We start from the raw sequence: 25,000 nt of genomic DNA, 5'->3' as shown, positions 1-25,000 counted from the left end.
GTGGGTAGCATTTGGCCTTATTGCCCTAAATGATAATATGATGCTCTCTCTCTCTCTCTCTCTCTCTCTCTCTCTCTCTCTCTCTCTCTCTCTCTCTCTCTCTCTCTCTCTCTCTCTCCATTAGTTTTTTTACATCCCAATGATGTGTTTTTTTTAAGAAATCCTGTATTATGCGCTTGATACTTTTAAACCTATGATATATTCATGCTTAATCATTATTGCATAATAACTATTCATTTATTCAACTTATGTTTTATATTTTTGCATTACATTGGTCAGTAGTAGACGACTCCATTAAAGTTGTCAATGATTTTTGTCTCTGACTTTGGATTGTTTGATATTTCGGCCAGAATGCTTGGACTATTTGGAATTTTAGCTTTTAATATCTAACTCGTATAGGCCATGTATAATCACTGACCCTCGTTGATTTAGGATTTTTTCTTCTTTTATTGATGAATTATAGTGGTTAAATTTTACAATAGGTTCACAGTATTTAAATTTTTATTATAAAGTTTATTGTACAAAAGCTCATATCTTATAAATGCAAATGTTACAAATACAAAGTTACATATTAAAGTAATTAGCTGAAATATTAGTTTTACATTTATTACCCTTTGATTTGATCAGCATACAGTATATCTATTATCAAAAACTCGACTCTATAAATTCAATAATTCTCCTTTCATTCTCCATTAACCCTGATTTGTACCCCGAACCAAACTATAGGCCAACTTATAAATTTACAATCAACAATTAACATCACTGCTGTATTTCGATCTTTTTCTGAGTACCCTTTGAAATCTAACTTTAAAAACTAGTGGGTGTTTCATATCGATTTCATATAGTGATATAAACCACCGGGAGACACTTTTAATACGCTTACAAACATTTGAGAATCGCACTTAGTGAAAATAGGTGTTTTTTAGCTGCGAGACACTTTCATACAGGTAATTTATTTTTGTCTCGGCCCCTGAAAATTTGTTTTGTAAATGGACATTGATATTAGACCACGGCTTGATATGAATGGACATTTTAGTTATTGATTTTATTCAGGTTTTACCTACTGGTTTATTCCCAAATACTATTGAAATTTGCCTTGTTTTTAAAATTTATTTTTTATGGTTAGGCTACTAATTCATTGATCCTGACAGGTGAAAATGTGTGAAAAATTATCCGTCTTCGGTTTAGCCCATTTATAATGAAAGTAGGCCTGTGTAGCTTGCCACGTGATGTGGGCATCCTACGATGTATGTCAATATGTAGTCCTTTTGATACACCTATAGTATAGATACGAAATGGATTATATCTGTTATATCTGTTTTAAATTAATAAAAACTGGAAATATATTATTTCAGTTGTTATTACTTTTTAACATGAATCAAAATTATCGAAATTAGTAACAATAGCCGAATTTCGCACGAAATCAAAACATTTTCCGCTTTTGTTCCTGAACAGTGAATGCATGAAACAACTGAATCGTTAAAAGTCATTATATTGAGGTTATAAATACATTTATTATCCATAAAAGCTACTTTATTAATCCTTTATTCAAATGAAATAAAAGATATCAGCTAAATGGATTGATACCGGCAGTAGATTTAAAGTAATAAGATAAACGGGAACGTGTGTAGACAAGTCAAAGTAGGATTTTAATATATATATATATATATATATATATATATATATATATATATATATATATATATATATATATATATATATATTATGAGTAATGAAACATGTCATCTGTTTTTAGAATAATTTTATTGTTTAAATAGGTTGCACACTTAAGAATTAGGTAACGCATTTAGCCTATTTCGTTAAGGTTTCTTCTAACTTATTTATTCTGGATATTAGCATATGTAGATCATGGTTATTGGATGGTATTAGGATATGATGGGACTTACACCGCCCAAGCAACTTACTACCTCCACCAATGAAGTTGGAAGGAGGTTAGGTTTAACCCCCCCCCCCCGTTTGTTTGTTCGTGAACACCCTCCTGGCCACAATTTTAATCGTAGATTAATGATTAACTGTTATGTAAAAAGCTGGAAATTATTAAATTTTGGAAGGTCAAGGTCATAAGTCAAGATCACAATCCAGCAAAATGTCTAATTCTCGTAATCAGCCATAAGTTTGGACATTGTTGTCACACAGACTTCCAACTTGTTTCGTATTTGAGTGTATGAAAATCCACGTCAATTCATACATGTTAAGGTCAAAATCGAGTCCATGGTCAAGGTCAAGCAAAAGATCTAATTCTGGTCATCCACCATACGGCCACAATTTTAATCGTAAAGTAATGAAACTTGCAGGGATTTTAAACGTTTATGCAAAGAGCTGGAAATGATTAAATTTTGGAAGGTCAAGGTCGTCATGGACGAGCAAAATGTCCATATCACGTAATCAGCCATAAGTTTGCACATCTTTGTTACAGAAACTTCAAACTGGGTTCATATTTGAGTGTATGAAATCCACGCCAACTAATACATGTTAAGCTCAAAGGTCAAGGTTGAGAAATAAGTTCCCACGGCGGAGGTCTGCACTCTACTGCGTGTCTCTCTAGTTCGTCTTTGTTTTCGGAATTGGTCTTAAAAAAGACCCTGGGGTCTTCCGTAACCTTTTGCTTTGTGGAATTCAAGACGAACACATACATTTAGTAAAAACTTGAAAGTTGATCAATTGGATCACCCACACAAGATCGCGTTTGCGTTTGTGACCACCAATGGAATATATATATATATATATATATATATATATATATATATATATATATATATATATATATATATATGGGTGTGTGTGTATGTATGTATGTAAATACATATATATTTATATATATATATATATATATATATATATATATATATATATATATATGTATGTAAATACATATATATTTATATATAAATATATATATATATATATATATATATATATATATATATATATATATATATATACACACACACACTGGCACCATATTGGGTAGAATGTGATTTATCTCCTTCATGGCGTAAAAATTGTAAAATGTATAATAACGAACTTCATTTGTTAGACATTTCGACTTAAACACATTCTCTTTGCAATTGTCATATTAATTTGGAAATTTTCAGTCATTTATGAATTTTTAGAAAACATTTGCTTTTGAAGTTATATATATATATATATATATATATATATATATATATATATATATATATATATATATATATGTATGTATATATATACTGTATATATATCAATGGAAAGTTTGTTACAATCTCGTTGTCAACTCGTTCAAGAAATTTGTTGATCTAAAGCTTTGCGAATATGAATGCAATTTAGAATGTACATATTTATTGAATTAGAAAACACTTGGATATTATTTTATTTATATTCTTATTCAGGATATGATAACTATTACTATTAATCATTCGTTGCGGAGTCGGGGACCTCACACTATTATTATTATTATTATTATTATTATTATTATTATTATTACTAAGTAAGCTACAACTGTAGTTGGAATAGTTGGATGCTATAAGCCCCAGGGCTCCAATAGGGGAAAATAGCCCAGTGAAGAATAGTGTGCCTAGGTTCGCCAAGGGTTAACGCTAACGTACGGTGCCTTATTATTATTGTTATTATTATCATCATCATTATCATTATTACTATTATCAGCTAAGCTAAAACCCTGGTTCGAAAAGCAGTTACTGATGTATATACATTTATGAGTTAAAGAATAACATATTTTATTGAGGACTAATTTTATTTTATCTAATATTTGGAGGAAAAATTGCTGGTGTTTGTAATTTTACAGAATTGCCTTTCCAGAAGACACTGTTCTTCCATTAGCATATCTTAGCTGTTTGAGTTGACTGATTTTTCCATGGTTTTAATGTTTCCATAGTTACTTAAATTTTTGAACGATGAATGGCGTTGTTTGTCAGACGCTAATGAGAGTTTTATTACAACGAAATCAATGCCAGTAGCCATTGACGGTAGCCACGTCTTCGTATATAGAATCCACTTCAACAAGCGAATTTTTAATACAGACTATTTTTATCAACTGTTTAGATATTAATTTCTTGTATTTACGTACAATATAGTTTATTTTTCGTGAATATAGCAGAAGATGACAAGATTGTGATACAGCAGAGATATTGTGTGCCCATTCATTTACTTACCAATCAGTAATATTTATGTATGATTACAATTTAAACTTTTCGTTAAATCTAATTTCAGTATTTATTTTTCTTCAGAAAGAAAAAAGTAAACGAAAAAGTAGTAGGTGTTATTCTTTCAGTTGCATTATTTTAGTAGTAGTAGGTTGGCCATGGCACCAGCCGCCCGTTGAGATACTACCGCTAGAGAGTTAGGGGGTCCTTTGACTGGCCAGACAGTACCATATTGGATCCTTCTCTCTGGTTACGGTTCTTTCCCTTTGCCTACACAGACACCGAATAGTCTGGCCTATTCTTTACAGATTCTCCTCTGTCCTCATAAACCTGACAACACTGAGATTACTAAACAATTCTTCTTCACCCCAGGGGTTAACTACGGCAATGTAATTGTTCAGTGGCTACTTTCCTCTTGGTAAGGGTAGAAGAGACTCTTTAGCTATGGTAAGCAGCTCTTCTAGGAGAAGGACACTCCAAAATCAAACCATTGTTCTCTAGTCTTGGGTAGTGCTATAGCCTCTGTACCATGGCCTTCCACTGTCTTGGGTTAGAGTTCTCTTGCTTGAGGGTACACTCAGGCACACTGTTGTATCTAGTTTCTCTTTCTCTTGTTTTGTTGAAGTTTTTATTGTTTATATAGGAAATATTTATTTAAATGTTGTTACTATTCTTAAAATATTTTATTTTTCCTTGTTTCCTTTCCTCACTGAGCTATTTTCCCTGTTGGGGCCCCTGGGCTTATAGCATCCTGCTTTTCCAACTAGGGTTGTAGCTTAGCATTTAATAATAATAATAATAATAATTATGGCCAGGCCATTGCAATGCATAATTATACGCAAGCTTTCACGCACAAGTAGATGCGAGATCTACTCGGGAGGATGTTAAAAAGAAATTTCTTCTCAGTATAGTTGTTTAGTTTTATTTTGTTCAATAACTCGTAATCATAATAGAATAGGTTTTGGATATTAGTATAGAGGTTTGAGTATGTTGATAAATTATAAAGCAAATCCTCAGCGCGTTTTTGTCGTTAAATGGTTTCCTTTATCACTATGGTTATTTTCACTGTCATTACTAAAGAACTCTAAATTGCTTAAACAATTTTTATAGAGATGTTGCATAAAGTATCGTGTGTTCTCTTCATTTGACCCAACACATAGAGAATCCCCCATCTTTGATGATGATACAATGCTAATATTCAACTATTTGCATCACCTTTTGGTTCTGCATAATGTTATCAGATAAACTTCCTAAAACTTGCATTCCTTGTTTAGCGACGCTCCTATTCTGGTTTTATTTTGAAGGACTGCCTGTATTCAAGCAACAGCTGCTAGTTGCAATATATTTCTTTTAAAGCTAATGTCAGGCTTAAAGAAGTATCCTGCCCGGGGATACATGTCATGCTTCACTGCAGCTGATTGGGAATTCTTTGTCTTTCTTTTGCGTTTGTTTGTCTGCTTGGACACAATTATGAATTTCTAGGTATTAATGTCAGATTGCTTTGATATGTGACATCCATGACATTTGGTTCAATAAATATCTAAGTTTAGGATTTCTGGCAGTTTATATTAATTGATAATTTATTTTTCTTGAGTAACTTATTTCAAAGGGTTTTCTATGTATCAGAAAATCAGTGCATATTTGAATATGGTCCACAACAAATTTGAATAAATTTTAGTGTAGAGAAATATTAGGTTACCTAAAATCTTATCACCTTTTTGTTTCGTTGTGAACTCTAATGCTTTTGAGAAACTAGGTTTTTACATTTATTATGACTGTGAACTTTTAATGTAACCAAAAACGGCAGTAGGTATTTGATTGTAAGGATCGTCAATGTACGAAAAAAAGGAAAATAAGAACCTATAAAAAACTCGAATTAATTTGACCCAAAAAACTTTTTTTCTTTTGTTGGGGGGGTGGTGTCTTCCCTATTTTTATATAGCCTATATGATCGAGGAAGAATTGAGAAAGTACGCAATCAGATGTAGTTTAGAAGCTTAGCATCAGTTAAACACTAAAATAATTTTTTTTTTATTGTAGCAACTGAATTAGAAGTAGTTTTGGGTTCAGTATCAGTTACTGTAGATAAATTTGCCAAGTAATATATATATATATATATATATATATATATATATGTATATATATATATATATATATATATATATATATATATATATATATATATATATATATCATAACTGGAATTATAGGTACACCAGGAGCAAAACATTTTTCACATGTTAAAAAATCTGGTTCGCTACATCCCTGAAGTAATAACTATGCTAGGAGTATAGTATACTATGAATGTTCAAATAATATAAAGTTCGTCATTGTAATGGATTAAAGTTATGGACGGAACTAAGTATTATTTACTTATCAAATCAAAGTAAGTTTCGTTGTAGCAATGACATTGAAGGGAAAATTGACTTGGTGTTTAATTGTAAATTTTCAGATATCACAACATGACATACCGTAATTAAAGAAAATATAGTTCATCTTACAGTAAAGCTAGTAGTTTGAAGTCATTTACGTGATCAAAGAAAATTGGGTTCATCGTAAAATTGGAATTAAAGGTAGTCTAAGAAAATTGTTTTACATGTACAAAATGAATGCAGGTTCATCAGGGACATTAGGATTGGAAATAGGGTATTAGTTGAGTATCATTTACATGTTTTATTGTAATAAAGAAATTAGAGGTTGGCCTATTTAAAGATGTTTGTCGTGCAGTACCATTGGAATTAGAGGAATTCTAAGACTGAGGGAATGTTTAGATTTTCAAAGGAAATATGGTTCATCGTAGCATTGGAATTCACCCATACTCTGCTGTAAAATTCAGGAAAAGTGCTACAAGATTCAGTCTTAATTGGTGAAGGTATCGATAAGACAAGCTAAAAAGATGAGTAGATAACTAATCGGGCAAAAGACATCTCTCTTGTTACATAACCCATGGCGGCCAATTGTTTTTCATTTGCAAGTTCTGATATGGAGTTAGAAATTCAATTCTAAATTATACAATCTTGGGCAATCTTACAGCCTGTGCCTTACGTAACCCTTAAGTAAATAGGTGGTGATCGCAAGCTAGTAAACAGTTTTGTGAAATTCTGTGAAAACACTTTGATTAACAAGGATATTCGAGTTATTTTTGCTCAACTGAATTGTGTAAATAAAAAAGTAGATATTTACAATTCATATTCTCACAACACCTGAAGTGCTAATTAGGTCTATTTTTTTAGGAGTTTTGTTCAGCTTTTGAATTTTTTTTTTTTCATCTTTTTTTTTCTTGTAGTACAAAGTGTTTTAGACATTACATGCACAGATAATGATAAAGGTTTCTTGGTATTTTATCTTTTTGAGATAAAGTGTACCCATGTGTATTTTTTATACGGTTTAACTGTTACTTGTTTGCTGATTACTAGTGATTGCGTGATAGTGTTATTAAACACTCGAATTAATTTGGCCCAAAAGAGACTTTTTTTTTTTGGGGGGGGGGGTCTTCCCTATTTTTATAAAGCCTAAATGATCGAGGAAGAATTGAGAAAGTACGCAATCAGATGTAGTTTAGAAGCTTAGCATCAGTTAAACATTAAAAGAAGATTTGTTTATCGTAGCAACGGAATTAGAAGTAATTTTGGGTTCAGTATCAGTTACTGTAGATAAATTTACCAAGTAATATATATATATATATATATATATATATATATATATATATATATATATATATATATATATTATAATTGGAATTATAGGTACACCAGGAGCAAAGCATTTTTCACATATTAAGAAAATCTGGTTCGTTGCATCCCTGAAATAATAATTATGCTAAGAGTATAGTATGCTATGAATGTTCAAGTAATATAAAGTTCGTCATAGTAATGGATTAAAGTTATTGACGGAACTAAGTATTATATACTTATCAAAAGAAAGTAAGCTTCGTTGTAGCAATGACATTGAAGGGAAAATTGACTTGGTGTATAATTATAAATTTTCAGATATCACAACATGACATACCGTAATTAAAGAAAATATAGTTCATCTTACAGTAAAGCTAGTAGTTTGAAGTCATTCACGTGATCAAAGAAAATTGGGTTCATCGTAAAATTGGAATTAAAGGTAATCCAAGAAAATTGTTTTACATGTACAAAAAGAATTCAGGTTCATCAGGGACATTGGGATTGGAAATAGACTATTAGTTGAGTATCATTTACCTGTTTTATTGTAATAAAGAAATTAGAGGTTGGCCTATTTAAAGATGTTTGTCGTGCAGTACCATTGGAATTAGAGGAATTCTAAGACTGAGGGAATGTTTAGATTTTCAAAGGAAATATGGTTCATCGTAGCATTGGAATTCACCCATACTCTGCTGTAAAATTCAGGAAAAGTGCTACAAGATTCAGTCTTAATTGGTGAAGGTATCGATAAGACAAGCTAAAAAGATGAGTAGATAACTAATCGGGCAAAAGACATCTCTCTTGTTACATAACCCATGGCGGCCAATTGTTTTTCATTTGCAAGTTCTGATATGGAGTTAGAAATTCAATTCTAAATTATACAATCTTGGGGCAACCTTATAGGCCTAGCCTGTGTGTCTTACGTAACCCTTAAGTAAATAGGGGGTGATCGCAAGCTAGTAAACAGTTTTGTGAAATGCTGTGAAAACACTTTGATTAACAGGGAGATTTGTGTTATTTTTGCTCTACTGAATTGTATAAATAAAAAGTAGATATTTACAATTCATATTCTCACAACACCTGAAATGCTAATTAGGTCTATTTTTCCTTTAGGTGTTTTGTTTATCTATTGGTTTTTTTTTCTTGTAGTACAAAGTGTTTTAGACATTACATGCACAGATAAAGATAAAGGCATCATGGTATTTCATATTTTTATGAGATAAAGTGTACCCATGTGTATTTTTTATACCGTTTAACTGTTACTTGTTTACTGATTACTAGTGATTGCGTGATAGTATTATCAAATATCTAGTGTGAAATAGAGCTGGATAAATTCTTCAAGAGATGCAAGAGAAAGTTGAGGATAACTACAAGGCTTCCAGATGTCGGAAGGAGGAAACTCGTAGATTAAAGATGAGATTTAATAATCTACTTTGAAACAGTCAATTGGCAAGAGATTCTGTCTTTGCGAAACACGGAGAAAAGTCTCCTCCAAGAAAGTGGAAAGATGGTTGTATTAACCTTGGTTGCTCAATAGTACAGTATCATCTTCGAAGTATTGCAGGTGGTACTCGTCACGAAATCTGCTCTTAGTCGACACTAGGTACAGTTCCCGAGATGGTACAAGTGATCGTGAACGGCCTATTGGACGGTATATGATAGCCTTGCAGATACGGAACCACCTGATGTAATGACATAAAGTGGTCCGGGTTCTTACTACTTTTTTTTTTCTTTTCTCGGAGTTTCCATTTGCTTTTTAGCTAATACGCTTTTCATTTTCATGTTGGAATAGGATCTTAGAGTTCCAAATCATAAATGCTTGAATTGAAGCGTTTTATGTTTGAACGTATTTTGAAGGGTCTCCCTGATTATAATGTCTTTTATTGGGCCTATTTGCATATGAAGGTCTTCATTACTCTTGAAAGTTTTTTTTACGGTAAGAATGAGTTTGTATTGCGTTTTCCTACGTGTGAAGGTCTTCAATGTATTCACAAATTCTTCAAAGTTAAAGAATGTCATGAAAGCGAGCTCATAACTAAAGCACCTTCATATTCTGTCTATAGGCTATTGGCACTTAAGCACATTTCCATAAAATTGCCATCTGAATAATAGGCCCCATCCTTCCAGTGCCACATTCCCCCTTTCTTCTTTTTTCTCCAGTTCGCCTTTATTCCAACCATCATTTCCTGCATTTTTCTATTATTTCCTCCACTGTTTCTCTTCCGCCTCTTAATCATCTGGCACTGTTTTTTCCTTACTGTTTTGTTTTTTACCTTACGTTTATTATCCATTTTCCTGGATGTTTCTATATGCTGTATCATTAGTGAATTTAGCTGTTTTGAGAACTTTCTGGATAAAGACGTTTCTTTAACCAGTCGAGTAAAAAAATAGATTACACTTTTTCTTATCAAACACAACCACACTTTCATCACAGTTGTTTTTATAACGGTCCTGATAAGTTCTCCTTATATAATTTCACCGAGAGGGTTTCAGCGTTCTCTTAACATCTTATTGGAAACTCTCTCTCTCTCTCTCTCTCTCTCTCTCTCTCTCTCTCTCTCTCTCTCTCTCTCTCTCTCTCTCTCTCTCTCTCTCTCTCTCTCTCTCGTAGAAAAAGTTTCGAAAGCTAATGAAAGATTCTTAAGTATGGAATTGATGTTAAATTTTGCAATCTATATTTTCCCTGAAATTAAGACATTTCTCAGTTTTAAACCATGTTTTATAATTATTATTTTTATTATTTAAGAAAGTCCATAGAGAGTAATTTGAGGATCATATAAACGCTACGTAAAAAGGAAAGATTTAAGCATATTTTTCAAAATTTATTTTGAGAGGAACGTATGATTTAGCATTTTTGCATAGTGATACGTAGGTTAGATAATTATACTATAGTTTGTATACGGATGAATATTGATAACGCCTTGTGGCTTTTTTTTATTTGAGTAATAATTAAAGATTATCCTTGTTAAGATGTGTTTGAATTAACTATGCACTTGTATTTTTTTGCCAACGTCCGTGACTCATTGTGATAGTACAACTTCAGCGGTTTGTCTGTTAATACTCTCTGAGGTTCTGATGTTGGCAATGGTGTCGTTTCCCTTCTTCTCGTAGCCTCTCTTTCATCCTATCTCCTTCCTGCTTCCCCGGCCCTGATCCCGCGTTCTCTGTACTTTTGAAATACGTACCTTGGAGTTTTGTGGTGTCCTTTGGGAGCTGGCCTTCTTCGGGAGAAGTAGACACAGCGGACCTGAAGGGATTACCAGAGGCTGGGAAAGCAGACCGTCAAACATAGAGTTCGGTATACCATAATCCACCCGTTCCATCCGCTTCATTTCTTACCTTTTCCCAAGAGGGGAACCGGTGGTGTTGCTATGGAGCGATTTCCTCTCGGACGGAGGCTTTGGAGGCACCCACCTCCCTCTAGACTCTAGAGTCTAGTTTGACTCCACTTTCTTTCTCCTTTCCTCTTCTTTACCTGGGTATAAAGTATCGGCGAATTTATAGGTCCGTGAAACAGAACTATAAAAAAATAGTAAAGAACGATCAACTAATTTGGGGAGTTCTTTCTTCGGGGAGGCATACTGTAGGTGGACTGAGATCGATGTAGCGGTAGGTTCTTTTAGCTCTCTCTCTCTCTCTCTCTCTCTCTCTCTCTCTCTCTCTCTCTCTCTCTCTCTCTGGAAAGACCTTTAAATAGACAAACACAAGCTTTCAAGAGCAGGTTTGGCATGATGTTTGTTCACGCGTATGCTAATGCGTATGTAGGTTTCTAGAGGTATTTTCAAATGATTAATGGGGCTTAATCTGCATAGGTAGTTATTTAACCTTATGTTCACATGTAAAGTAAAAGTGGGCATTCTCAGAAGGTCATGGCCATCTATTTGTCAATAAAGGATGTTTCCTTAAAAGGAAGTTCCCTGTTTTAAAACGAGATTTCTCCCGGTGAAAAGGGGTGTTTTCATTAGGGGCTTGTGAGCCATTTACTGTTTTTTCTCCATTTTTAATGGATCTAGTATTTTTTTAGGTCACCCGGTGCCATATAGAGAGTAACTAAGTATGTTGCAAAAAATATTGATTAGTCCTCCTCTTGTATTATTTCATTTTTGTTAGATTGTTGTTTTGTGCGGTTTCTTTCGTAAATAATTATAAAGATTGTGCTTATTATGCCGTTTTTAGTCCCAAAAGTAAATTCTGAATCTTGAAAAAAAGTTTGAACACTATTATTGTAGCACTAGTAGATAGATATGCATACACACCCGTGCATGCACCCCCTTCTCCCCCAAACCGAAGGACGGGAAGAGCTGTGCTTGACCGAATGTATATACATACATACATATATATATATATATATATATATATATATATATATATATATATATATATATATATATATATATATATATATATATAGACACCTGCTCTTTATTTTATAGGGGAGATTCTTAATTTCTCTCTTTCTGCTTTACCAGGTCATTCAGAAATGTTCTTTACTGTTCTTTCAATGAAACAAACGACGTTTCAACGTCATGAAAAGAGTATCCATTTGTGAAGTAATATGTATACATGCCTTGCATAATTTGAAGCTTTGATATTAATACAGCATTTCAAAAGACGAACAAGTTTCCAAGTAATATAGATTTGTTTCACATTTCCCGTGTTCATTTCTCTCTCACTCATATTAATTCCTCCATATCAGTTCAACATTCGCTCCAGTAGCAACACAACGATCTCCCTTCCAGTCTACATTTCATATTAAACCTTGAACTCCTTTGATCTAATGTTCTCCGTCCTCCAGTTGGTTTGTTTCGGGCCGTGTTCTACCGAAGCCTCACCACTCCTTCTCTAACATTTGCATTCTATATATATATATATATATATATATATATATATATATATACATATCTATATATATAATTATATATATATATATATATATATATACATATCTATATATATATATAATTATATATATATATATATATATATATATATGTATATAGTTTACATAGTTGTTTGGAGGCCCTTTGCGTCAATAGGTTTTGGCGTAGATAATAATGATATATATATATATATATATATATATATATATATATATATATATATATATAGTGTTTTTGTGTGTTTTGAGGAAGTGGGCGAGAAAAGAGTACTGTTAAGATGGAAAAACAGACATATTAGAGTAGATGGACACGTCAACATCCGAGAAACCTAAGAGCGCGTGTAAGATTGCCTGGTGAGGAATTATAGTGTACTATAGCTCCCGAAAGTAACTTCAGTGTGTGGTGCGAAAAAAAAATGTCTTAATGAACAGTGATGCATACTACCTGATCAGATATCGTTCTCATGCTAATCTATCTTTTTCTCTTCCTCTTGTTTTGTTCAAGTTTTTTTTTTATATAGGAAATATTTATTTTAATGTTACTGTTCTTAAAATATTTTATTTTTCCTTGTTCCGTTTCCTCCCTGAGCTATATTCTCTGTTGGAGCCACTGGGCTTATAGCATCCTGCTTTTCCAACTAGTCTATGGTTGTAGCTTAGCAAGTAATAATATTAGCAATAGTACCTAGGAGGGTTCGATGATGCGCTGATGAGCCGCTGTATAAAGTGAAGGAAGGGGCTTCTCTTTTTTTTTTCTCAAAGGGATTAATCCACAAATCATAAAGCTATTGAAATATGAATGTGGCAATAGTCCTTCGTTTTGTTTTTCTTTCGAAGCCATCAGTGTAAGGGGAAAATGCTTAATGCTTAAAATAAATACTAAAAAAGAATATATATTAGAAAATCATCAATGAAATCTTAGTTATGGTACTCTCTCACTCTCTCTCTCTCTCTCTCTCTCTCTCTCTCTCTCTCTCTCTCTCTCTCTCTCTCTCTCTCTCTCTCTCTCTCCACACGAATTTGGAAGTTTATAACCCTCGTTTTACTGTGTGTGGTTTTGTGAACCAGAGATCCGAGGTCACGTCCTCAGCCATAACATTTCACTTTCTATGTCTTCTAGTGCATATTACACTCCTTCATATGTGGCACTATAAATTTGATGTTTTCTTTTTAATTTTAGGCTCATTGGTTTGCAAGCTTTTCTTCAGTTTTTGGTTAAACCGTGCACCAACATTTATTCGCTTTAAAAAATCCTGTTTTGAAATGGCATTAAACCTATCGTCTGCCTTGATTGGTGAGTTTTATCTGTAGTATTGCATACATATGCGATTGTTTTCAAGGGATATTAAATGGTTTAGTAACATGAATGTCACTGCTTCAGAATTATATAAATAATTCCATTGCTAGTTACCCGGAATATAAATCATGTAATAGCTAATTCATCAAGTACAATCGTACTTAACCTTGTTTGTTGCTTTCGTCGGAGTATTTACACGATGTGCCATGGAGATTTATGTAATAACGCTATTGTATAATAGTACAGAGTAATCTATCGCCTCAGTCCTCATATAGGTTTATCTATTCAAGAATTATCCTATATGTACCCTTAAGTTCTGATGTTTGCACAAGTCTGGGGGACCGTTGCTTTCTTTAGTTTGACATTTGATTTTTCTCGGGTTTTTATTAACTTGTAATGCCTTGTGTTTTCTTCATTTTCGAGCTCGTCTTTGGATATTTCTGTAGAAAATTGTTTTAACGTGTTTACCACTTATGTCATGTCTGTTTACCAATAAGAAAGTAAGTCATATGAGTCTTCGAATGTAGATTAAGTTGACGAGCAAAAAGAAAGATGCTGTTGTAACACACTCAAATAGACACAGTTAAGGGATTTGAACGTTGGCTATACGATTACATTAAAGAAGGAAATGGCAAAAATGAAGGTTACTAATTCTCTCTCTCTCTCTCTCTCTCTCTCTCTCTCTCTCAGATCGATGGAAAATAGCTGCTATATCCTTTGGATCTTATAACTTTAAAAACTGTCTCGGCAGTAGTGTAGGTTAGAAGTTTTTAGTCTTACGCAAGTGTCTGCATCCTTTCGACTGTAAATTTATTGGGTCTATCATTTCCATACAAACAGCTGAGGAGTCATTATAGTTCTCTTGATTTTGCAAAAGCAAATGCGGAGAAAATATTTTGAAATAAAAGGGATTTATACGAAGATATTTTGTGAAATGGGATCGGATCATTGAAAAATAATCATCATTTATATCTTTCACAAGTCGTATAAAGTAGATCAAACGTCGAGTTGGCATGCAGTCCTCTCCTATTATATCGCTTAAAGGCAATAATGTTGGATTTTTGAAATGTCTGTATATATCTTTAAGGATTTCCAATAGTGGAATAATCTTCATAATTAGGTAGTTGAATCCGTGGAACTTCAAAATTCAAACTTATAGCGAATATTTTATGTAAATCTCTTTTTATAGTTTATGTATGAAAGCTCTGTATTAATGTTGTTCCTGTTATTATAATATTTTTTTAGTTGTTCATTACCTCCCTTGTAACTTTTTTGTTTCATTATATATTTCATTTCCTCGCTGGACTATTTTTCCTTGCTGGATCCCTTGGGCTTATAGGATCCTGCTTTTCCAACTAGGGTTGAAGCTTAGATAGTAATGATGATAACGCGTGTGATTTTTTTCTTTGCAAGTTTGAGTTTGTGCTAGATACAGCTGAAGGTTACACGAATAGAAAATGATGTGTATGTTTTCTTCTTTGAGTTGGTCCGTGATTTATCATTTCAAGAATGTGTTTGGTAAAAAATACTACTCTGCAGTGTCTTCCGTTAGCACAGAATATAACCCACACTAGAAACAGGTTTGCTATAAGGCTCATTGTCCAGTTAGCGATATTCCTACGTCAGCATATAGACTCCTTAAACATCTGTTGGGGTTACGTCGCTTATTGGAAACATCAATAGCAGCCATTCCTGGCCCTCTCGAGTCTAGCGTGGGGGGGGGGGGGGGGGGGGGGGTTGGAAGGTTTGTACAATTTTGGCATAGCATAGCTAGTGAAAATGACGAAAACTCAATCTCGGGGTCTGCATTTGTTTGCGGCATTCATATCTTTGTGCATAGGGAAAGGATTTAGACGTCCCTTATTTGTTTGTTTTATGCCAAACCAAATCTATCGTTGATATAACAGGAAGGAAATGAGAGAGTAGCTGGTGGAGTAACAATAATAAATGCAAACAAGCAAGCTCTTCACAAATCTTGATAGTTTACCCTAACTGGAAAAATCTGGTGTGGATCCCATCCTAATATTCAAAACAAGTCACGTTCCCCAATTCCACCTTTTGTAATTTCTTCCCAAAGTCCTTCCTGTTGAAATTGAACCTTTTTTTTTCTTTTTTTTATAATACGGTTCCTCCAACGTAAATGGCTCTGCATTTTAATGAGTCCTGCAGGGCAGAGCGTGGATGAGCTGTGTGAATTATCATCACAGGATTGATGTAAGGTTGGCTTCCGATTTCCAGATCGAACACACGGTCTCATTTCTGCCCCTCTGCATCTTGAATTACCGTGCCTGAAGAATTGGAGCACAATATGATTTATGCATGTATCCTTGCGTGTGAGATTGCTTGTTGGTGGGTGCTAGTTTGTTTTTATCCTGAAATAGCATACTGCGTAATTCATGTAGTCGTAATTTATGAGATTTTCATAAGGAAATTGTTTTTTTTTTCTTTCTTTTTTTATATAGATAGAAGGCATACGGCTCTTAGCAATACTTCTAAACCATACTCGACCAGTGGCAGGGCATAAAACCCTCCGAGTGAAAATTTTGATGTATCGTGTTTAGATTGATTTATATGAGATTCAAGTCGTGTTTTGGTCCGCACTGATTGGTCTTATTAAGAGGATAGAAGCACATTATCTGAATTTACCCATTTATTTTGATAAGATACACATATATGTGTATATACACACATATATACATGTATGTTTGTGTTACTGCTTGTGATATGGTAGAGGTGTGTGTATCATTAACATATGGTAACTTTAACATTTTGCAATTGGATTTTTGGTTCAGATATGATTTTCTTGAAATCGGCAAATGAAAACTTCATCTCCTTGTATGGGTCGTTTTACTCTCTACGTTTCTTAACGTAATTATGGAGAGTGCGATATACGTGTTATACTATTCAACACATTTTAACCTTCAATAGATTTTGTTCTTAGCAGACCTAGTTGATTTGTATATTAATGTATACAAATATCTATTTTTAAATGTATATACTGTATGCATAATGGTTAAAATCCCGTTTCGTGTAAAAATTTGCGTATAACGTGAATATCCGTAATATATGGATAATACAGTGAAATGGTTATTTTTGAATGTAGGTGTATAGAATGTTGTTAAGGAAGAGCTTTCATATCCTGTATGCGACACCTTTCTGAATTACACCATTTGCCTGTGTATATCATCTTTCTATTACACTTGATAGTCAACTATCTTTGTGCTTCCATTTGAGTCATCCTTATCCAGTAGCATAAAAAATTATCTCCATTCTCCGCCTTTGTTTTGGTGTTCGTGTATTGGATTTTTTTTATGATCGCCCTATAAGGGTAAGAGCTTTGTACATCCTTAAAGAAACGTTTTATCGCCAGACTTTATCGTAGACGCTGTTTTCAAGAGTAAGGAATGCCTACCACCGTCTTTGCTCATGCGGCACAAACGTAAAACCTGTCTCCCAAAGGCCCTTTATCAAGGCGATAAACACGACTCTGTCATTTCGACCACTTCTCGTTGTCTCCTTCTGCCAGACTTTCCAATCACATTCACTATCGTTGTCTCTCAGTCTTCAAGTACTTGCATGGTCCAAGTTTTTCTTTCTTGTATGTTTGACAATGCTGTATATCTGTTTTTTTAATATATTCCCTTTTGACGAGGTTTTACTTTTATATACTTCTTAGAATCATGAAATAAGTTATTCGTATAGAAAGTAGTTATTCCATCTCAATGTCACTGCTCATGTTGAATAAGTAGATAAATAAGTTAATTGCAATTACACTGGGTAATACATTTATTACTTGCGTAAACGATTCTCTACCTAATAAGAAATAGTTCGCTGAAATTCACGTGTGGCCGTTACTACCTTGGTACGCCATCTGTGTTGTAACATCTGTAGGGTAAAAGTCCATCCTATTAAATATGGTACCAACCTCATCACGAACATTCGCAAATTAGGAAAATAGGGAATTTTATAATAATCAAAAGATGACACACAAGAGATAAAGGAAACAAGGAAATCAAAACTAAATGCAGATGAGTAAGAGGAAAGGAGGAAGGGCAGTACCGAAGAAAAGAAAAAGAAGAAAGAGAGAGTGCTTTGAAGTAGTGGGAGTGAAAACCTAATCCCCCTCCGGTAGGTCTGAGTGAACGCCCCCACGCAAAAAGTGGATTCACACAAACACACATCAGACCGCACTTTCCAGAACACTGACTGGCACCTTAGAACAGTCACTTCTTAGCAGGCGGGGAATCTCAGGGAAGTTTATTTCTCGCAAGAGGCCTACTTGACCAGGAAAGCGAGGAAACAACATTGGTGAACTGAGTTAGGTTTACGGCAGTCGCTGGTGAATGATGTAATGAGTTTTGTTTAGTTAGTGAAGAAGCTTACGGAATATTCAGGTGGAGCTTATTATTTCTTTGTTCTAAAGGAGCAGTGAAAAATACAATATGCTCATTCATGGAAATTTATACTTATCTTGTTTTTATGTTGATTATTTATTGAGAAATGTGCCTTGTACGAAGCTATAGAAGTATGTGAGTTGAAAAAAAAATGATTAGGTTACAGGATTATTTATTAAAATGTATTTTTCCGGTTTATTGGTAGTACCTCATTGTTTACGTATACTGTAGTAACATGTATATAGGCAAACGAAGTCTGGTATTTCGATATATTTAGTATGTAAATATTCATAAGAACACAATAGAATCACTGTCTTTAAGTCTGGAGACAATACGATTCTTAAAACTTTTAACTTTTTAATCATCTGTTATTGCAGGAAGGAAAGATTTTATATCAGCTAGCATAATTCAATCATTGTTGGTTTAGGGAATAGTTTTAAGACATGACTGAAGCCGAAATAACAGGCTTTTTTTGTTAGAATATACTCGTCTAGACTTTTGTAATATATTTTGCTTCACTAAGCGTATAAGCTATGCTGGTTACATTGCTAAAACTGCTGATTGTCCTTTTCCATCTCTAGAATTTCCGTTCGTTCGCTTTGAAGATCAATTTGATGGTTCCTGGAATTCTGCTGGCAGAAAGAATATGAGAGAGAGAGAGAGAGAGAGAGAGAGAGAGAGAGAGAGAGAGAGAGAGAGAGAGGAGAGAGAGAGAGAGAGAGAGAGAGAGAGAGAGAGACTGGGCTTTGGCCTAAAAGAATAGCGTGGCAGTTGAACTTTGCAACAACTAAAACATGTTTCGAACCTCCCAGTGGCAGTGAGCGGGTTCCTGTGGCAGGTCATCCTGGTACAGTTGACTTCTCTTCCTGTCGCATTCCTTTCATCTCCAAACCTTCTCGCCCTTATTATTGGCTTTCATTTCCTTTCCTATGGGATGCTGGTTAGTTGTAAACTGCTTCAAAACGTCGAAGTTTTTATTAGGGAAGCTCTTGAGTGATGCTAAGTTATTCATGGATGGTAACCAGGATGTAGGATTGTTTCTATTACTTATTAAATATTTTTATATTTTCAAAAAAAAAAAAATGTGATTTCCGTTTATCAGCTGATTAAAAGTAAAACAATACTTATGAAAAGCGATAGTTTGTTAAAACTGAAATCTAGTTCTGTTCAATTCACAATTCAGAACTGTCAGTCGAACATGAAATATGAGAGAAATATTTTAAGATCAAACTGGACTTTCACTTGCCCTTTAGTTCAATCCCCTGAAGTCTACCCTTTCATTATATAACAACCAAGGTTATCAGTGTGAGGCGGGGCTACACTTTCTGTTGTTTGTCCCACTTTTTATAATGACCTCTCACGTAGAAGCAGTCTTTTTTTTTAACTTTAAGAGAAGTCGAGAAAGCTCATATGAAAGCGATATATAAGAGGTTATTGTCATACATTTACATCCTTCTGATAAGCTAAGTGTCAAGTGAATTTGTAAGAGGCTTTTTTTATCCCTCGGTTAATGCACAAAATTTATGACTTCTGATGTTCAGATTATCGGGGCTGGTGCTCATTTGCTTTTCTGTCATCTTCATTTACATACTATATATATATATATATATATATATATATATATATATATATATATATATATATATATATATATATATATATATATATATATATATATATATATATATATTGTATATATATGTATTTATGTATATATATATATATATATATATATATATATATATATATATATACATATATATATGTGTGTGTGTGTGTAGATATGTATGTATAAGTCGTACTTTTACAGTTTCACCATGTAGTATCTTCCAATTCAGTATGTTGTTTCTCAGAATATCACGCTTTTGCACTAGTGTGTGTGTGTGTCCGTATAGTGAGAAAGTGATTCTGATTATGAGTGGTAAGAATTAAATAATTCCTTCATAAATCTCAGACTTTTATATAGGAAAACGAAGCATTGCTATCTCCCTCAATTATTGTCCCCATGTACGCATATTTATTTTCGATGAAGTACACAGAGCGTTGTCTATATAATAAAAAGCTTCGTCACTGTACGTCTCGGAGGATTAAGTTTTAGGTATTTGTAGAGAAGAACATGGGGACACTTTGTGGCACATAATTTGACAGCTTGTGGTATGCTTTGTATGTTTTTGCACAGTAGGCTACTTTTATTTCTTATACAACGTTGATTATACTTTGATTAGTTACACTGACATTACTGTAAGCATACCAACAGCTGAGCGCACAATATATATATATATATATATACATATATATATATATATATATATATATATATATATCTATATATATATATATGTATGTATATATATATATATGTGTGTATATATGTATATATATGTGTGTGTATATAGATATATCATATATATATATATATATATATATATATATATATGTGTGTGTGTGTGTATATAAATATATATAAATATATATACAGTATATATATATATATATATATATATGTACACATATATACATAAACAAATTTTCTCGGTTGTGTATACGCTTGCTGTGCAATATAGTCAAAAGATTTACAGCTCCTGTTAGCTGCAATCTAGGGGAAATTTTTATTATATCTGTAGGATTTGTTTAATATTGTCCAAGCTCTCGTTGGCATTCTATTTTATCTTATTTTATAATTGAGCGTTTCAGCACTATTTGCGTTTATGATAAGGTGGCAGAGGGTTGTGGATGCTATTGGTTTTTCATTAGTGTCAACTAGAGATTCTTCCTTTAGATTATAATATTAAATAGGGCGTAACCTACAAGCCAAAGTATTTTTTGCGAGAGGGGAATATATATTTCTTTATTGCCTTGTGAATGAAATGTGCAAAGTTACTAAATTATGGTGGGTACCATAAAAATAATTCTATAAGCATCGTTTTAGAGGGTTTATTCGGGACCAGGCTGTAGATATGTGGCGTTAATAGTTGGTTGAAGGGGCTAGCAAAATGTTATTTTTTTTAATTGAATGACACAGGGTATTTTCAGTCACATTTTAGCATTGTTTTAGTTACCTCTTTCATTTGCTAGGATACTGTAATAAAGTTATGTTAGTCTGTTGTTGATCTTGTGTGATGGAGAACAATGTAGAGGGATCCTTAGGCCTTAGCATTCACATACAGCTGTCCATGCGCGAAACAATCTTCAGTCACATAGAAAAGTGTGCATTTGAGCGATTGCCTTGCGACTTATTGATCGTAATTACAAATGCAAGTCGCACAGGAAATTGCAACTGCTTCAACGAAAACGACAAGTGAAATGGAATGAGTGAAACTCGTGGAGTAAGGGCGTATTTTCCCTCTAATTGTCCAGTTAAAAAGGTTGCTTCGAGGATATAATGCTAAGTTGTTTATGGACCCGTTGCACTTCAGAGGGTCCAAATTTCTTTGGAACATATTGGACTGCTAACTTTCATCAATAATCTAACACCAATGAAATATAGTCCATCTGTTGATAGTTAAAAGTTGAAAATAACACAGTTGACCTAGAAATGGCAGCCAGAAGGACATGGACAAATGTCACGTCGTTGTTGTTCACCTTTTGGGAGAAGTTATCGTGACAGGCGGACACATGTATTTTCTGTTATATATATATATATATATATATATATATATATATATATATATATATATATATATATATATATATATATATATATATAATGTATGTATAACGAATAGAACCTTGTGCTTAACGGTCATTGTGTATTAAAGCCGTGAAAGTAATGGATATTGTAGGTATAATAAAAAAAAAATGCGTATTATATATAATCCAAATACATAAGATATAATAGCAGTGCTTATTATACTGCGATAATGATTTAAATTATGCAAAGTCTTCGGGGGAAAAATACGGAAAGGTCATTATGCAGATTACCTGAATCCCGAACGGAGTCAGATGACCAAGCACTTTCTGCAATAAATTCTCATACATTGACCCACCTGCTCTCTGACAGTAGGTTTTACACGAGTTTCTTAATACTTGTTCAACCATTAACGTTTCCTTTGTGTCTGCATAACTGTGTAAATTCGTAGTTAACATATGTGAATATCTTACGTCTTGAAAGACATGAACGGCATTCCTAACATGGTGGAAGATTGAGAGTAGGCTTCGTCTTAAAAAAAAAAAAAAACTAGTTTTTTTATGCATATGACTATTGGAAGGAGGCCTCAACGACGCAGGTTTAAGAAAGCTGGGCGTTGTGTTCTCTTGTGTGTACATTTAGGAAAAGTTCGTAAAATGAAAACACGTGAATGTTATTCTGTTTGTTTACATTGCTTACACAGATGTGTAGTTTTCTGAGTACTCGTAGGTTTTTAGAGAAATGAAATAATAGCATATACGTAATATTATATAAAGAGAGAAATTAGATGTTTATAGGCAATATTTATTATATCGGTTTATTGATAGTGTTTACTAAAACCAAGAAATAGATAATATAAATAATAAGGATTATTGTCAAGGGTCTTATTAGGCATCATTTTATAATTGTTTACTCAGATGACTATTTTATGGTAGTGTGAAGTGACCATCAGAATTTATTACACTGATTGTGGAATGTTTTTCAATCGGTCATTAGCATTAGAGAGATTTTGTAACTGTTCAGTGATTATACTGGTTGGAATAGTAAGATGTAGGTCTTGGAAAAAAAGTAATTGAGGTCTTCAACCTGCAATGAAAGTGAGCCTGTAGTTATACAACTAGTGATTCAGAAGACCCGTTAGAAGTAAATGATTTGGGCGACTGAGGAACTTGTTTTTATTGACCTGAAATTAGTCGTATGTTACCTGCCTTTTTACTATTGTAAATGTTCTACAAATTTGATTTTTAAATTTTGTGTTTTCTTATTTGTCTCTGATAGATTTCTTTTGATAATTTCAGGTGTAGTGAAAAAAAAAAACTTCTTTGACTTTAAGTTGATATAATTTTCGACAAAACGTCATCCAGAAGAGAGTGAATGTTTTCATGGATTACTCTTGCCGAGGAGGAGAAACTTTTTGTTATTTCATAGACCTTGTGTATGTTTCTTAATGTGTAAAATATAAGTTGATAACTGTTATGACAACAGTGATTATTAGTGAGATGAACAAATTGAAGCTTGTCATCTGCCAGTAGTTAGTTACACCTGTACGTGTTGCCATCATGACAACTATTGACACCCATGATAATGACCTCGGGAAGGTCATACAAACAAAACGTGAAGAGGATGATTCGGGAGAAGATTCTGCATCCACAACGGAGGTGGATGCTCCTCCGTTGGTTGTGGTGGAAGCTATGAATGAGGTTGCGTGGCCATGTACACTCCCTGAAGTAAGTGTAACGAACTGGGGAACGCCTAGTGGGCCTTCCAGTGGGACAGGCACACCCAATTCTCGTTCCCCGTCGATGGCCTCTCTATGGTCAGAGACGTCATACAGCGATGGTGTTCATACCCCTCGTGGAGAAGATACAAGGTCCCTCTCTTACACTTCCATGGGACATGGCAGTACCCGTCGGGCTCGCCATGCTTCAACTTCCTTGGCACTCACTCATGGCAAAATTGTTGAGACCACTAGGCTTTGTGCTTCGCAGGAGATTTTTGCCACTGGAGAACCTCAAACACAAAAGCAAAAACACACTATCAAGAGTATGTTTCTTGATGTATTCCATCCAGAATCCCATCGGAGGCAAAGATCTGCCTCCAGTGGAGAAGTTCGTCAGAGGTTTCCATCCGGCGGAGACTCAAAAGTCCGTAAATTCTTTTCCAGGATTAGATCTCATTCTCACAGTGAGTTATTGTCCGGCCAAAATCGACGTTCTTCAACCAGCGCTGTAGATTTGACAGAAGTAGGAGATTCACATGTTAACTTAAGTCCTGAAGTTAAAGGCCATCTTGGAGATGATCTCCCCATTACAGCAATTAACACACGTCTTCTAGGAAGGTATCGCAAACACCATGGAAAGAAACGCCGCTGGAGTGTTTTTGAGCAACAGCTTCTTAAAAATAAAAATAATCGCGATAATGTTCATCCGATCAACAATGAAGATCATACTGCAAACAAAGAGGGGTGCGTTGTTACTACTGAGCCAGGCAGAGGCTCTCCTGTTTCTGGAAGAATTCGGGCTGGAAGCCTTGCATTAACCCCCGACTATGCCAAAAGAATGCTTGGGAGGACAAGATCAAATTCTGATTCAAAAATTGCTGTTCTTGATAAAAAACGTAAGAGAGGGTTCATGTCCAAGGACAGCAAAATGATTGACAGACTGTTGGATTTTCATTTCAACAAACGACATAAGCAAAAAGGTAGTCTATCTTCACTGACTGCAGACGGACAGTTGGATCCACAGCAGAAGAATAAACAACACAGGAAATCTATCTCTGACATTTCTAATAAAGAGAACTTGCTTGGAGTAGAGGGAGATCATGTTTGCTATGGTAAAGAGCGATCCATGTCTTGCCACAACTTGACTGATTTCGCCGTCGATGATTACTTTGCTAATGAAGATACCATCGATTCCGTCGACCATTTGAGGCGTGGGAGCAAAGAGACACTATCGCCGTATTATGCAGAAGAGGG

The 25,000-nt window shown here is 34.0% G+C and overlaps 1 protein-coding gene across 10 annotated transcripts in view; it reads left to right on the top strand.

Annotated features, from left to right (window-relative positions):
- mtd (mustard) overlaps nt 1-25,000 on the top strand; it is a 933,126-nt gene that overhangs the window by 143,403 nt on the left and 764,723 nt on the right. For 8 of the 10 annotated variants that reach the window (XM_068366633.1, XM_068366636.1, XM_068366635.1 and 5 more), the window contains exon 1: nt 23,325-25,000. This exon is cut by the window's right edge and continues 54 nt beyond it. The exons of the other annotated variants lie outside the window; for them this stretch is intronic. In XM_068366633.1, coding sequence (XP_068222734.1) covers nt 23,586-25,000 — 1,415 coding nt within the window. In that variant the 5' untranslated portion in view covers nt 23,325-23,585. Of the gene's footprint in view, nt 1-23,324 lie in introns of those variants that run through there. 10 annotated transcript variants of the gene reach the window in all.

The sequence above is a fragment of the Palaemon carinicauda genome, chromosome 44 (assembly GCF_036898095.1).
Source record: "Palaemon carinicauda isolate YSFRI2023 chromosome 44, ASM3689809v2, whole genome shotgun sequence".
NCBI lineage: Eukaryota > Metazoa > Arthropoda > Malacostraca > Decapoda > Palaemonidae > Palaemon > Palaemon carinicauda.
Note: the sequence above shows the minus strand (reverse complement) of the source record. Positions and strands in the feature narration are given on the sequence as shown.